General features: G+C 49.1%; 1 protein-coding gene across 3 annotated transcripts in view; it reads left to right on the forward strand.

Moving 5' to 3' along the window:
- The window catches only part of POLR3E (RNA polymerase III subunit E), a 28759-nt gene extending 18735 nt beyond the window's left edge, over positions 1–10024 (forward strand). Inside the window, exons 18-21 of one of the 3 annotated variants that reach the window (XR_005258627.1) lie at positions 989–1485; positions 5917–6008; positions 6830–6955; positions 9177–10024. Coding sequence is in view for 2 of the 3 variants with exons in the window: in XM_038151170.1 (XP_038007098.1) it covers positions 989–1485; positions 5931–6008; positions 6830–6955; positions 9177–9233 (758 nt within the window). In the remaining variant the exon portion in view is untranslated. The remainder of the gene's footprint in view (positions 1–988; positions 1486–5916; positions 6009–6829; positions 6956–9176) is intronic. The other 2 variants (XM_038151170.1, XM_038151169.1) reach the window with 2 other exon arrangements.
- Positions 10025–11502: the final 1478 nt, after the last annotated feature.

Genomic DNA, 11502 nt, shown 5'->3' on the forward strand with positions numbered 1-11502 from the left:
GGCTGTAAGGAGGCGTGAAGCTGTCTGGTTTTGACATCCTTCTCCACTATGGATGCCAGTGAGAGTATTAAAGTAGCTGCTCCAAAATCCTAAAAGATTGTGAAAACTTGAGATTGCAGAGTTTTAACTGGACATTTGGCTCAGTGCCAGACAGTGGAGCAAATGAAGAGTGTAAGCAGAACTGACAAAGGAGCATATGAATCCATTTCAATACCCTGTGTCTGATCTGCTCAGAAGGATTAGGTGTTGGGTTATTTGGAGAGGATTACTGAGCCTAACAGCAGAGAAGGTAACAGCATGTGTGCTGGGCATGCCTTTGCCTCAAACACTGCACTTCTTGCTTTGGCAAGGACTGCGTTCCTCTGCTGCCAACACAGCCCTTCCTTTCACCTTTGGATGGCTGGGTGTGGAGAGGGGAAGAAGGGCAGGATTCCATGGGAGAGAACACCTTCCTGTCCCTTTCTCCCCATTACTGGTTAATAACACCAAGCAGAGGGTCTGAGCCTCTCCTGCCTTGCACCTCGTGCTGCAGGGGTGTTCAGGTTCACTGCTAACCCTTCCACACTCCTCCCTGTACCTGGTGACATCCTGGTGCTGCCTCTGGCAGGGGCTGCACCAGGTCCCACCAGCCACTGGAGAATCTAAAAGACAAAAAGAAGAGTTGTTGGACAAAGAAATATTTGGGTCACAAGCGGAGATGTGTAAGCAGTTTGGAGCTTGGTTTCCTGAAATGTGGAAAAGGCCTTGGTGATTGAACAAACACACTTTGCTTTGGATTCCTTGACTGGAATACCCTTCCCCAAACATTTGGCTTTAGAAAAACAAACACATGCTGCCCTCAAAAATCCAGCAAAACCCCCCAAAACTAATGTAAGAGCTAATCAACAGACTGGGTTTATGCCTTAGATTTCGTGAGCACATGATGTTTCCTGGTTTCCTTTCACTATGAGCCCTGCTGAGATTTATGGTACCTTTTGTTTCTTACCAGCTCATCCCTTGCTGGTTTCTGGGGAGCAAAGGGTCAACATGGCTAAAGCAAAAGTCAAGCAGAACTATGGGCAGCTGGAGAAGGAGTTCCAGAGGCAGAAGGCAGAGATGAAATCAAACGACAGCTCGGCCAAGACGGACGTTCCCAATATCCGCATTAAAGAGGAGCCTGTGAGTGCGGAGGAGCCCATGGATACCTCAGCCCACGAGGGCCTGAACAACGGCCTGGTCAACGGCCTGCACCCAGCCCAGGGCCCCATGGACCCTGTGAATGGCCACCTGCCCGGGGGCTGCATCGACAGGGTCGCCCAGGAACTGAAGGCCTTTGTGTCCTCGACGTTTAAGAAACAATTTGTACTCACCCTGAGTGAGCTTAAACGGTTATTTAACCTTCACTTAGCCAGTCTGCCTCCAGGACATACCTTGTTCAGTGGCATTTCAGACAAAATGTTACAGGACATGGTGTTGGACACTGGCTGCAAACAGATTTTGGTGCCTGTAAGTATGGTTTTCCCGTGGTGTGCTTTGGGGGAGGGATGGGGGGAGGGCAGTTAAACATCTGAGATGTGAAATATTTGTGTCCTGTGCTGATGGACCAGAAGGACAGATGTGCTCAGAGTACCTGTCTGATACTGGATGTGTTGGAGCTGCTGGGATTCTGTCTGGGGTCCTGCTTCTGGCAGGCTCTGCACTCTGCCCTGTTGTCCCTGGGACTCTGTTTCCACATCCAAGGTGGTGGCCACAGTGATTTGCTGTCCCAGCTTGCTCCTGTTAACGTGATCTAAGGCAGCCCCAGATTCCCATCAGCTCTCCTGGAATTGCACAAGCTCCTTCCCTCGGGGACAGGGACCCAGCTGGGAGAGAAAAGGTGACATTGACTGCCTGGGAGCAGCAGGACACACCCAGCAGAGCCTCTGGGAAGCGACAAAGCCCATCTGCAGCAGGTTTCCTTGGCCTCTGCTTCCTGCTAGGCTGTGCAGAGGTGTCTGTTTCTTTGTCTGTGTGGAAACGACCTGGGTGATTGCGTGAGACAGAGCAGGGCTGGGAGACACTGCATTGCCTAGGAGAGCAAAGGCAATCTGGCATCATGGGAAAGAGCCTGGAAGGAAATTAATTTTACAAGACATCTGGCACTGCTGATTGGGTTACAACCAGAAGGAGCCTGGGAGCAGCTGCCTTTGGGGAGAGAGGAGAAGGAACATGTGAACTGCTCGAAAGAGCAGGAAGCAGGAGGGCTGGGAGAGCCTGGAGCATGGGAGCTGCTGGGGGGCAGCAGGAACGTGTTCAGTCGTGTGCAAAGTACATGTTGTGGCACCTGGGAACTGAGCAACAGCCTGGAAATGTCACTGGGGAGAGCACCAGTTGTGGTGCTTGCTGCTTCCTCTCCTGGCAGTTTCCAAGTCCTGGGGTGGTGCTTGCCTGGAACTGTCTCAGTGCTGGCCAGGCTCTCCCCTGCACCTGGTGTAATGTGTGCCTCTGCCATGCTGATGGTGAACAGCTGAGGTCATTCCTGCTCTGTTCCTTGGGACTGGGGCTTGTTTGCTTTGGAAATTTGGGGATTTTAGAAATCCACATGAGAAGTGAGATCGTTTCTCTTTTCAAAAAGCAAAATAAAATCATGCTGAAGAGAGGTGGCCAGGAGCTTCCTTGTGTGGAAAACCCTGTCACAGGAGACCTGCAGAGGTGCAGAAGTGGTTCCTGGAATGTCTCTTGAGGAGACTGTTGCACGTTTTAGTTCTGCTGACTCAGAATTTACTGCGGTACTTGAGCTCTTGTGCATGAGCCTGTAGTGCTGGCAGCAATGTAAATCGTTGCCCTGAGCCTGCCCTGATGCTCTGTGCAGATGGCAGAGGTGCTGGGGCTGGGTTTGCTCTTTGCATGGGCTCAGAAACTTTGGTGTTTCTTGATTGTTCCCCTGGACAACTTTGTCAGAACCCAGCAAGGGCGCCTGAGCTCAGGGAAAGCCTGGAGGGTTGTTCAGCGTGGGATTTCACAGTTACTCATTAGTTTTCTGTAAGTGGAAGTGCTTTGGTGATAAAAATCAATGATCTGAGATAATTAAAATGATGTTCTTTGGCGGGTGAAGACACTCTTGGCTTGACTGCTTACCTATTATAGAAAACGTGGCTGAAAATGGCAATGGAAACCTTAGCAGGGTAATGCAGGATTTATTACAGGGCTGACCAACAGCAGCCAGGGCATGAGATAAACAGCATTTGTGGGGAGCCAGGATAGGCCACTCCAGCTGTAGCTGAGGCCTTGGGGATGCCTGCAGGGTGCTGTGCTTGCTGTCCCTCCTCAAGTGTGAGGGAAAAGCACAGGTCAGGAAAGAGCAAATCCTGAGCTGGTGCTGCCATGGGAGAGGGTGAGGAGAGGGGACAGACAGAGGAGAGAAGAGAGGAGCCCTGGGCAGGCAGGACTCGGTGCCTGTGCCCTGGGCTGAGCCACTCTCCCACCCCATGGGAAGTGTCTGTGCAGGGCTCTGGCTCCTGGGGACCTACACCCATTTCCTGCAGACAGGAGGGTGCTGGCTCCTGCCATGGCTCCCTTCCCATGGCCCTGGAGTGGCAAGGTTCTGCCCAAAACTTGAGGATATTTTTGAGGCCTCAGGAAATGATGTAAGTGTTGTGTGTGTCCTGCCTGGCTGGGCTGACAGGAGGGGAGTGCAGCCTGCACTCAGAGAGCCCTGCAGGCTGGTGCCAATGCCAGGCTCCCTGAGAGGTGAGATCAGCAGTTTACCTTTAGGATTTCTCCAGCTGATAAGTTTTTTTCTGGCACTCTCAGCCTCTTCCATCTGGTGTAGCTATAACTGAGGCTGCCTGGCAGTGGCTCAGTGCTTGAGTGAGAACTTCCCAGAGCCCAGGGCTCCTCCCTGAGAGGTTCCATTTGAACGTGGCAGCTCTGGGGCAGCATGGAGTCCATCTCCCAAGAGCCCTGCACTTGCTCCAGGAGCATAGAGCAGGAAGGGGCACAGGGCAAATATTTTGAAAAGGATTTTAAGGTAGCAGAGAACTGTTATCATGGTGAGGCTGGGGAGATCAAGGTGGCATAAACCAGCAAAGGGACAGCAGATGGCAAGGCAGTGAACTGTTTGTGCTGTGTGTCTCTCTGAAGAATCCCTGATGGCATTTCCCACTCCCAGGCTGTGTGACAGGAGCAAGCGAGCAGGGAGCTGTTGGCAGCAGCACTTGCAGCAGTTTGCAGAGGGAGGCTGGCTGGGAGGAGGAGATTCTGTGCGTTTTTCTTCCCAAGTATTGTGTTTGTTTGGAAGCCGTTTCCTTGCAGAATGTCTGGATAAACACAGCTGTGTTTCAGCCCCGTGGCTGAGGCAGGAGGAGTTTGCACTCTGGGGCTGTGCTGGCTCACTTGTCGAGCCCAGCAGGTCGTGCCTGGGTGCCCCCAGTGCCCTGCTGCACTTGCCATTCCTGCTGTGTTGTGTGGAGGGAAGCTGGAGTATTTGATTTTATCTCTGCTGAAAACCTACAAGAGACATTATTCCTCAAAAGCAAGTGTCCTTATGGGAGGAGAATCATGTCAGGTGCTGTGAGCCTAGTCAGCCTGAATCCTGGCTCTAAACCAAGTGTAAAACCTTGTTATATCCCAGCCATTTGGACTAACCTGAAAGTCAAAGCTGCTAATCCCACTAGGCAGCTCCCACTGGACAAAACCCTTCCCCTCTGCAATAAGATCAGAGGCAGAGCATGAAAGGAATGCTGATCTTTTCACTCCGTGATGCACAAGTCTTTTGGCTGGTGAGGGAGGCTGGGAAGAAAGGTTTGGTTTGTACCAGCAGCCAGGATTGAGGGAGGCTGGAACAATTGGGACTGGCTTGTTAGCTTTTCATAGATGATTGATTTAGGTCATCTGGGCGGTTAGCAAGGAATAAATCGTTAGTGACAGACAGGAAGAGACATGTCAGGAGTGAAGGCATATTCCAGCAGTGCTCATTAGTCACTGCTCCAAGGGGAAATGTTAAGGCAAATGGATGGTATTTTATTTTTTTAGGGGGAGAGGCAGTTGTGCTCCTTCCTGTCTGCAGGGGTGTGAGGCTTCTGCCTCAGAAAAAACGAACGTGTTTCTCCAGCTTGGCACATGGGGGGGAACAAAACATGCAAAACCACTGTCACTGCTGGAGCCCGAAATGAGCAAATGGCTGGTTCACTGTCCCTCAGTGTTCAGTCCTCTGAGTCCTGTAGTCTGCCCCAAAACAGAGATGGCAGTACAGCAGAAGCACCTGCTTGTCAGTAATGCTCATTTGGGATTAGTGAAGCAGCTAACTGCAGGATGGAGTCTGAATCTGTAAAACCTGCCACTGTAAAGGTAAAAACCTCCAGAAAGACCCTGGAATGCACTTGGTGCTCTCAGCTGTTCTGGATGGTCTGGAAGCAAACACTGCTGACAGGAAGAATCTACAGATACCTTGCCATGGGTACCATCAAGGTCCAAGCCCTGGGATTGTTCTGGTACATGGTGGCCAACTCTCCACCAGTGGCAAGCTGTCCCCATGCACAGTTCATGGGATTCCAGTATGTCCAGCAGTTCCCTTGAAAGCCCAGCTGTGGTTGGTGTGTGACAGATGTGGCACCAGTGCCCTGTGCAGGGTGTCCCACCTTGAGCAGAGCCATCAGTCAAACCTGGGCACGTTGAGACACCTCAGGGTGCCATGGTGCTCATCCAGTTCTCTGGGTCCCAGGTGTGACACAGAGCATGTTTCTGCTCTGTCACTGGGGCTGTGAGAAGGTGCTGAGCAGGCACAGGGCTGCCAGAGCCAAGGCACCTTTTCCAGGGTGGGGTGGGACAGCAGTTGGGTTGGTTCAGCAGTTATTATTCCATGGCAGCCAGGGTTTTGATTCAGTAATGGGTGTCCAGGGATACAGTATCATGGAACCATTAAGCAGAACTCATTTAATAGCTGGTTATTTTTAACAGCTTCTTGTTCTCAGTTTCCTCCACAGACTGCTGCCTCACCAGATGAACTAAAGGTCTATGCACTTTGGGAAGCTGGTGACACTTATGATCAGGTAAAGATCAAAAAAGTGACATTCCCCACTATATTTTTATTGGGTGTTTGGCATTATTATCCATGTTTCTGGAACTGGTACAGCAGATAGTTTTCCTCTTTCTCTATTGGTGTTTTTACCACCAACCTGTTTCCAGCTGAAAGGAAGCTCATAACATGTTGGTAATCATGTCAGTCACCATCTCAGTGGCTATTTCTGAACCTGTGAGACGAAAGGATTCTCCCATGCAGGCCTCCAATACAGACCAGGATCCAGTCCAAAGGTTTTTTTCCTTTTGATGATAATGCAACATTAACCAGAGATTACCAGGTGTACCTGTTTATACTTAAGAGTAGGAAATGATTGCAGCATATGTGAGCATCTGCTGAGTTCTAAGTGCTGTCAGAGTAAACGAGGTGAAGGGGCAGGTGCCTACCGACCTGTGGATGGGCAGTGCAATTCCTGGCTCCATGGGCTGAGTACATTTTTATAGGAGAGAGGCAAGAACTAGCCAGCCTCTTGCCTGGAGTGATGTGAACTCCCATGCAAGCATTTGAGAGGAATACATTGCAACTTCTTCGATGTTTGTGTACCTTTGGGGTGCCCCAGGTCACAGAACAGGTGCAGGTGTGGCCACAGGGTCTGGAGGGACCCCTGTAGAGCCCTTGGAGGATAAAGCACTGCTGGAGGGCAGCAATATATGGGATGGTTTCAGGATTATGAAGCAAGAATCCCCTGATGTAGTTCAGGGAATGTTTTGTGCAGACTAAGGCACGTGCAGTTTTGATAGAAAGACAGGAATAATTGTTCTCTGTGTGCTTACAGTACATTTTCTTTTAAAGCATCGCCAAGTTTTGCTTGAAATCTTTTCGAAAAACTACCGAGTGCGCAGGAATGTCATCCAGAGCCAGCTGAGTCAGGAGTGTGGGGAGGATCTCAACAAGCAGGAGGTGGATAGAGTGTTAAAGGTAAGCTTCTGTTCACTTTGGGTTTGATCCAATTAACACATGAGTTTTAATGCTTGATTTGAGCAAAGGATTATATTTTACCTTGAACTGTCAAAGGATAAGGATGATAGAACAGTTGTTGGAATATGGACAAAGCCTGTGTTTCAGCTTGTTTTCTTAAAAATGCACTTGTCTCACTCTGTCTTCTTTCCCTCCAAGTGCCTCACACATTATTTTGTATTATTGCAACAAATCTCTCTGTCATTTTGGAGCAGCAGAGAATAGAGTGTAGTAAGTGTGGTACTTGAGTTCTTTTTAAATAATGCAGAATTAAACATTAAGGAGGTGGGAGGGCTCTGCCCAGTGCTCTGAGTTACCAACTGACAGCTGCTGGTTAGTGCTGAAGAGCACCGGTGCCACATGTTCAGAAGGAAGTGGATTTTATTCTCTAGCAGGATGTGCAGCTTTGCACAGAGCAAAACCCTGGCCAAAACCAGCAGGCACAGTAGTAGTTAACACATCTCATTGTAAATGTTTATTTAAATCCTTTCATCTCTCTTTGAAGATGCACCATTTACTTGCTCAAGAAGTTTAAGGTATAAAGTACAGCCCACACAGGCCGTGACTTTAAAAGAGATGCAGGATGGCCAAGCAGAAAGTTGCCAGCTAATGTAATACTTTAATCATTGTGGCTGGGCCTTTGCTCACTGTCACCCACTTCTATAAGACAAGTGCTTAAGTGCTTTATTACATTGTGATCTGCAAATGAATAATAGCATCTTTGAAGAACTCCAGATCTGTTGCTGTGATAATAAGCAAACTGGTCTTGCTTGAAAGAACCTGGTCGTCTTAGCAGTAAAATAAGCTCAGACTTTTCTGCCTGCTAGACAATATTTCCTTTGGCTCCCTGTGCTGGGGGATTTGTCAGCGACTACATGAGCTCAAGTATCAGCCCTCCTGGAACATCTAGACAATGTACTGGCATTAGTTTTTCATGATGCTGTTGCTACAGATAACCTATTTCTAGAAAAAATACTTTCCCCTAAGTCATCAGGCACTGTTTTTATGTAAGTCAGTGGATGACCAGCCTTGTGTTGTGGCAGGCTTTATTGCCTTGAATACATGTGTCACAGGACTAGGGGAAATTACCTTTGTTTCTGAAATAAAATTAAGAAGTATGATTTAATGAAATGGGAAGATTCTCTGGCTTCTTTAAGCCACAAGAGATTGGATTCCACTTCAAGTGAAATTGGTTTTGTTGACTCCTATTTCCCCATCTGCCTGTGCTCATTTTTATACACAGAGGAACAGACTGACAGGATTTGTATTTTTGCATTTATAGGTCAGTCTGCAAACCCTCTTTCTAACCTCTGGGTTTGTTTTTGTTATGGACGAGCCCCAAAACTTCAGAAACAAAGATACATTTAAGCTGCACAGCCTCAGTTCTGCAGCCTCTGTTGAATTACCTAAGAGGGAGGTTGGAGCAAAAGAAAGGGAAGCCGTTAGCTCAGAACTCCAGAGACTTTGTGCTCACAAAGAAATGAGCCCCAAGATAACCCAATTCCTGTGCTCCTTTGCTGAGGTGCTGCAAGCATAGCACACGTGTGGTCACAGCAGGGCTGAGGTTTGACACTTCATTATCATAGAAAGGGTTTCTTAAAAGGCTTCAGATCCAGTGCCTGCCCTCACTGTCCTGCTCTGCCCTGCTGCTCCCCTCAGCCTCCTCCCCTGAGCTTCACCCCTCTCTACCCCTCCGCTGCCCTGCTCCTCCAGCCCTCCCTCAGCTGGCTTCTGCATGAGCCCCAGGTTCTCCCTCAGGAGCCACTGCTGTTCCTCACTGCCTCCATCATTTGTCCCTTTGTGGCTCTCAGCCTTCCCCTCCTCGTGTGTCCCCTCCATTGAAGCCCTGTGTCCTTCGGGGTTGGGCCACCCTGTGCCCTGGGTTCACGCTCTCTCCTGTGCACTGCAGAAGGGCTTCTTACTGATCATGTTTATTGTCCCAGAGCCAGCCAGTCATTCCCAAGACTTTATGGACTTTAGAATCATAGAATCTTCAAGGTTGGAAGAGACCTTTGAGATCATCCAGTCCATGCATCAGCGCAGCAGTACCGCTGTCACCAGGAAACATCCCCGGCCCCAGATGCAGACACTCCTCACCCGTCTCTAGGGATGGTGCCTCCAGCACCACGGCAGCCCCTCCCAGGGCCCGAGCAGCCTAACGGAGCCTTTCCTGTCTCCCCAGGACTGCTGCGTGAGCTACGGTGGAATGTGGTATCTTAAGGGGACGGTGCAGTCCTGACAGCGGGGGCAGAGGTGTCGGGTGATCTCGGGGACGCAGGAGGAGCCCGCAGCGGGTGGCGCAGCCGGAGCAATGCCGTGGCCTCGGCAGCCAGGCCGGGATCTGAGCTGCCCTGGGCCCGAGGGCATTGCGGGCAGCCACTGCCAGCCCAGGACTCAGCGTTTGCATGGCCTCCGAGGCGGGGGAGCCGCCGGGAAGGCACCGTGGGACCCTGTCTGCAGCTCGATTAATCTGGGATTTCTAATGTATTGCAATTCTCCTTCTGTTTCGTTATGAAAAAAATAAAACCATATAGTGACACAGACATGATGGAAAATCATGGTCTAAAACTTTATTTTGTAAGTAATGCCAATAAATTAAATTTGTTTACAAACATCCCAGTTTTTGTTAAATCCCTGGATGCTCATACGTTAGTGTGAGCATTGTCATAGCCCTTGCAGCCCTCTCCACGGAGAGCAGGTAGTCACGTTCATGGGAATGTCAGGCCTGGGAGGGGGGAACAAAATCACTGTCTGTGAACTCTGTACTACATAACCATTGTTCTCACCTGTTGTCTGTGAAATGAGTTATTTGGAGAAGTACCTACATCCGAGACATGGGGAACAGCTACTGGATTTCTTCTGCTGGTGTGGGGTTGGTTTGAGGGACCTTGTGCATTACTGTATGTGACAGAGCAAGGTAAGTAACCGAGGGCACCCTCTGGAAGGCATCCAGCTGTAGTTACCACATGGCAACCATGTAAAACCTCTATTTTGTGTAATTTTTAAATAAAATTTTATCTCAAAGGTCAATTCTACCCCGCCTTGTATTTGTCCAAGGAGAAATAGAAGCTGCAGCTGCTCCTTTTACATCCTGAAGGCTTGGGGAGGAAGGATAGAGGCAGAGAGCAAAGTGCAGGGCAGTCCCTGAGCTCCCTGGGGCAACAGGGACAGGGAGCCAGCCCTGGTGGCTCATCCTGACCCGGCCTCACCTGCAGTCCCAGCAGGAGGATCTGCTGTGGGCACTGCACAGCACGGCCGCTGCTGCTCCTGCTCTCTGCTGCCGCTTCCATCACATGAGAAGCTAAAGGGGATTCTATTGATTTCATCTACTTATGCTCAGAAAAGGCTGAGTTGAGTTGTTGACCAAAATAAGAAGATTAAGGTAGTTAATCCAGATAAGATTGGCTAAGAATATTGTCCCCATACTTACAGCATTTCACATTTTGGTGGAAAATGGCTATTTTTGAACTGCTAAAACTCTACCTTATTTGATAGGTTAGTGTAGTTTATTAACTGCATCAGTAAAACTGGGATGTGTTTCATGTTCAGGCAGCCCTGGCTGGCACTGACCCAGTGGCTGTGGCTGGAAAGTTCTCTGGGAAAGCTCCAGGAGAAGCCCTAAGAAGAGCCCAGCCTGGAGGGATTTATTGCACAGCCTGCACAGGTAAGTGCTGCAGGACAGCCAGAGCTCAGCAATGGCACAGGTAGCCAAGGGGGGAGTACAGTACAGAAGAATCAACAAGTTCTCAGGAAATATTTTTGGTATTTTTAAAGCATAGAAATTGTTGCTGTTGAAGTGCTCTAAATTAGCCAAAAGCAATAAACCACTTAAGATCACCTGTTTAACCAAAAATCTGGAACTGCTTTTACCTGTCTTCTGCCCAGCAGGTGTGGTTTGCCCCTGTCCCTGCAGTGGTAAGGAACACTGGTAGTGAACCACTTTGTGTCTTTCTCAGGGTACTGCTTTCCAGTCTCCAAACTGGGGTGAGATGGGTGGCAGGGACACCGTGACAGGACACAAACCTCACGGCAGAGCAGCTTTTCTGCTTTCCCCGCCCTTGTCTTTGTTTTGAACAGCACTGACAAAAACCACAACAATGAGGAAAAACTACTTACTTCCATCTGGATTTCTGTCCTAGACAGGCCTGTTCTTTTCCATGTAGCATTACTTTTCTAAAATACAAATTTTGTGGGAACTCCATCAGAGCTCTGTAGGAAAGATGGCAAGACTAGATAATGCAGGTGCCAGCTGCACCAAGTTCAGTTTCCTGATTGGCACAGATGGATATAATTACTACTTACACATGCAGCTTGACTGGATTATTTATTTGCTTAGAAAAATATTCAGAAGATTCAGATTCCCATTTTTAAATAATTTTCAGACTGCAATACGTGTTTTAGAGAAACTCCCACAACATGAAGTGTTAATACTGCACCTGAAGGACGAGCAGAACAGAGAACAGTGTGAGGCAGCAGAGCCACAGCAGAGCCACAGCAGAGCCGCAGCA

This window comes from Motacilla alba, chromosome 14 (assembly GCF_015832195.1).
Source record: "Motacilla alba alba isolate MOTALB_02 chromosome 14, Motacilla_alba_V1.0_pri, whole genome shotgun sequence".
NCBI lineage: Eukaryota > Metazoa > Chordata > Aves > Passeriformes > Motacillidae > Motacilla > Motacilla alba.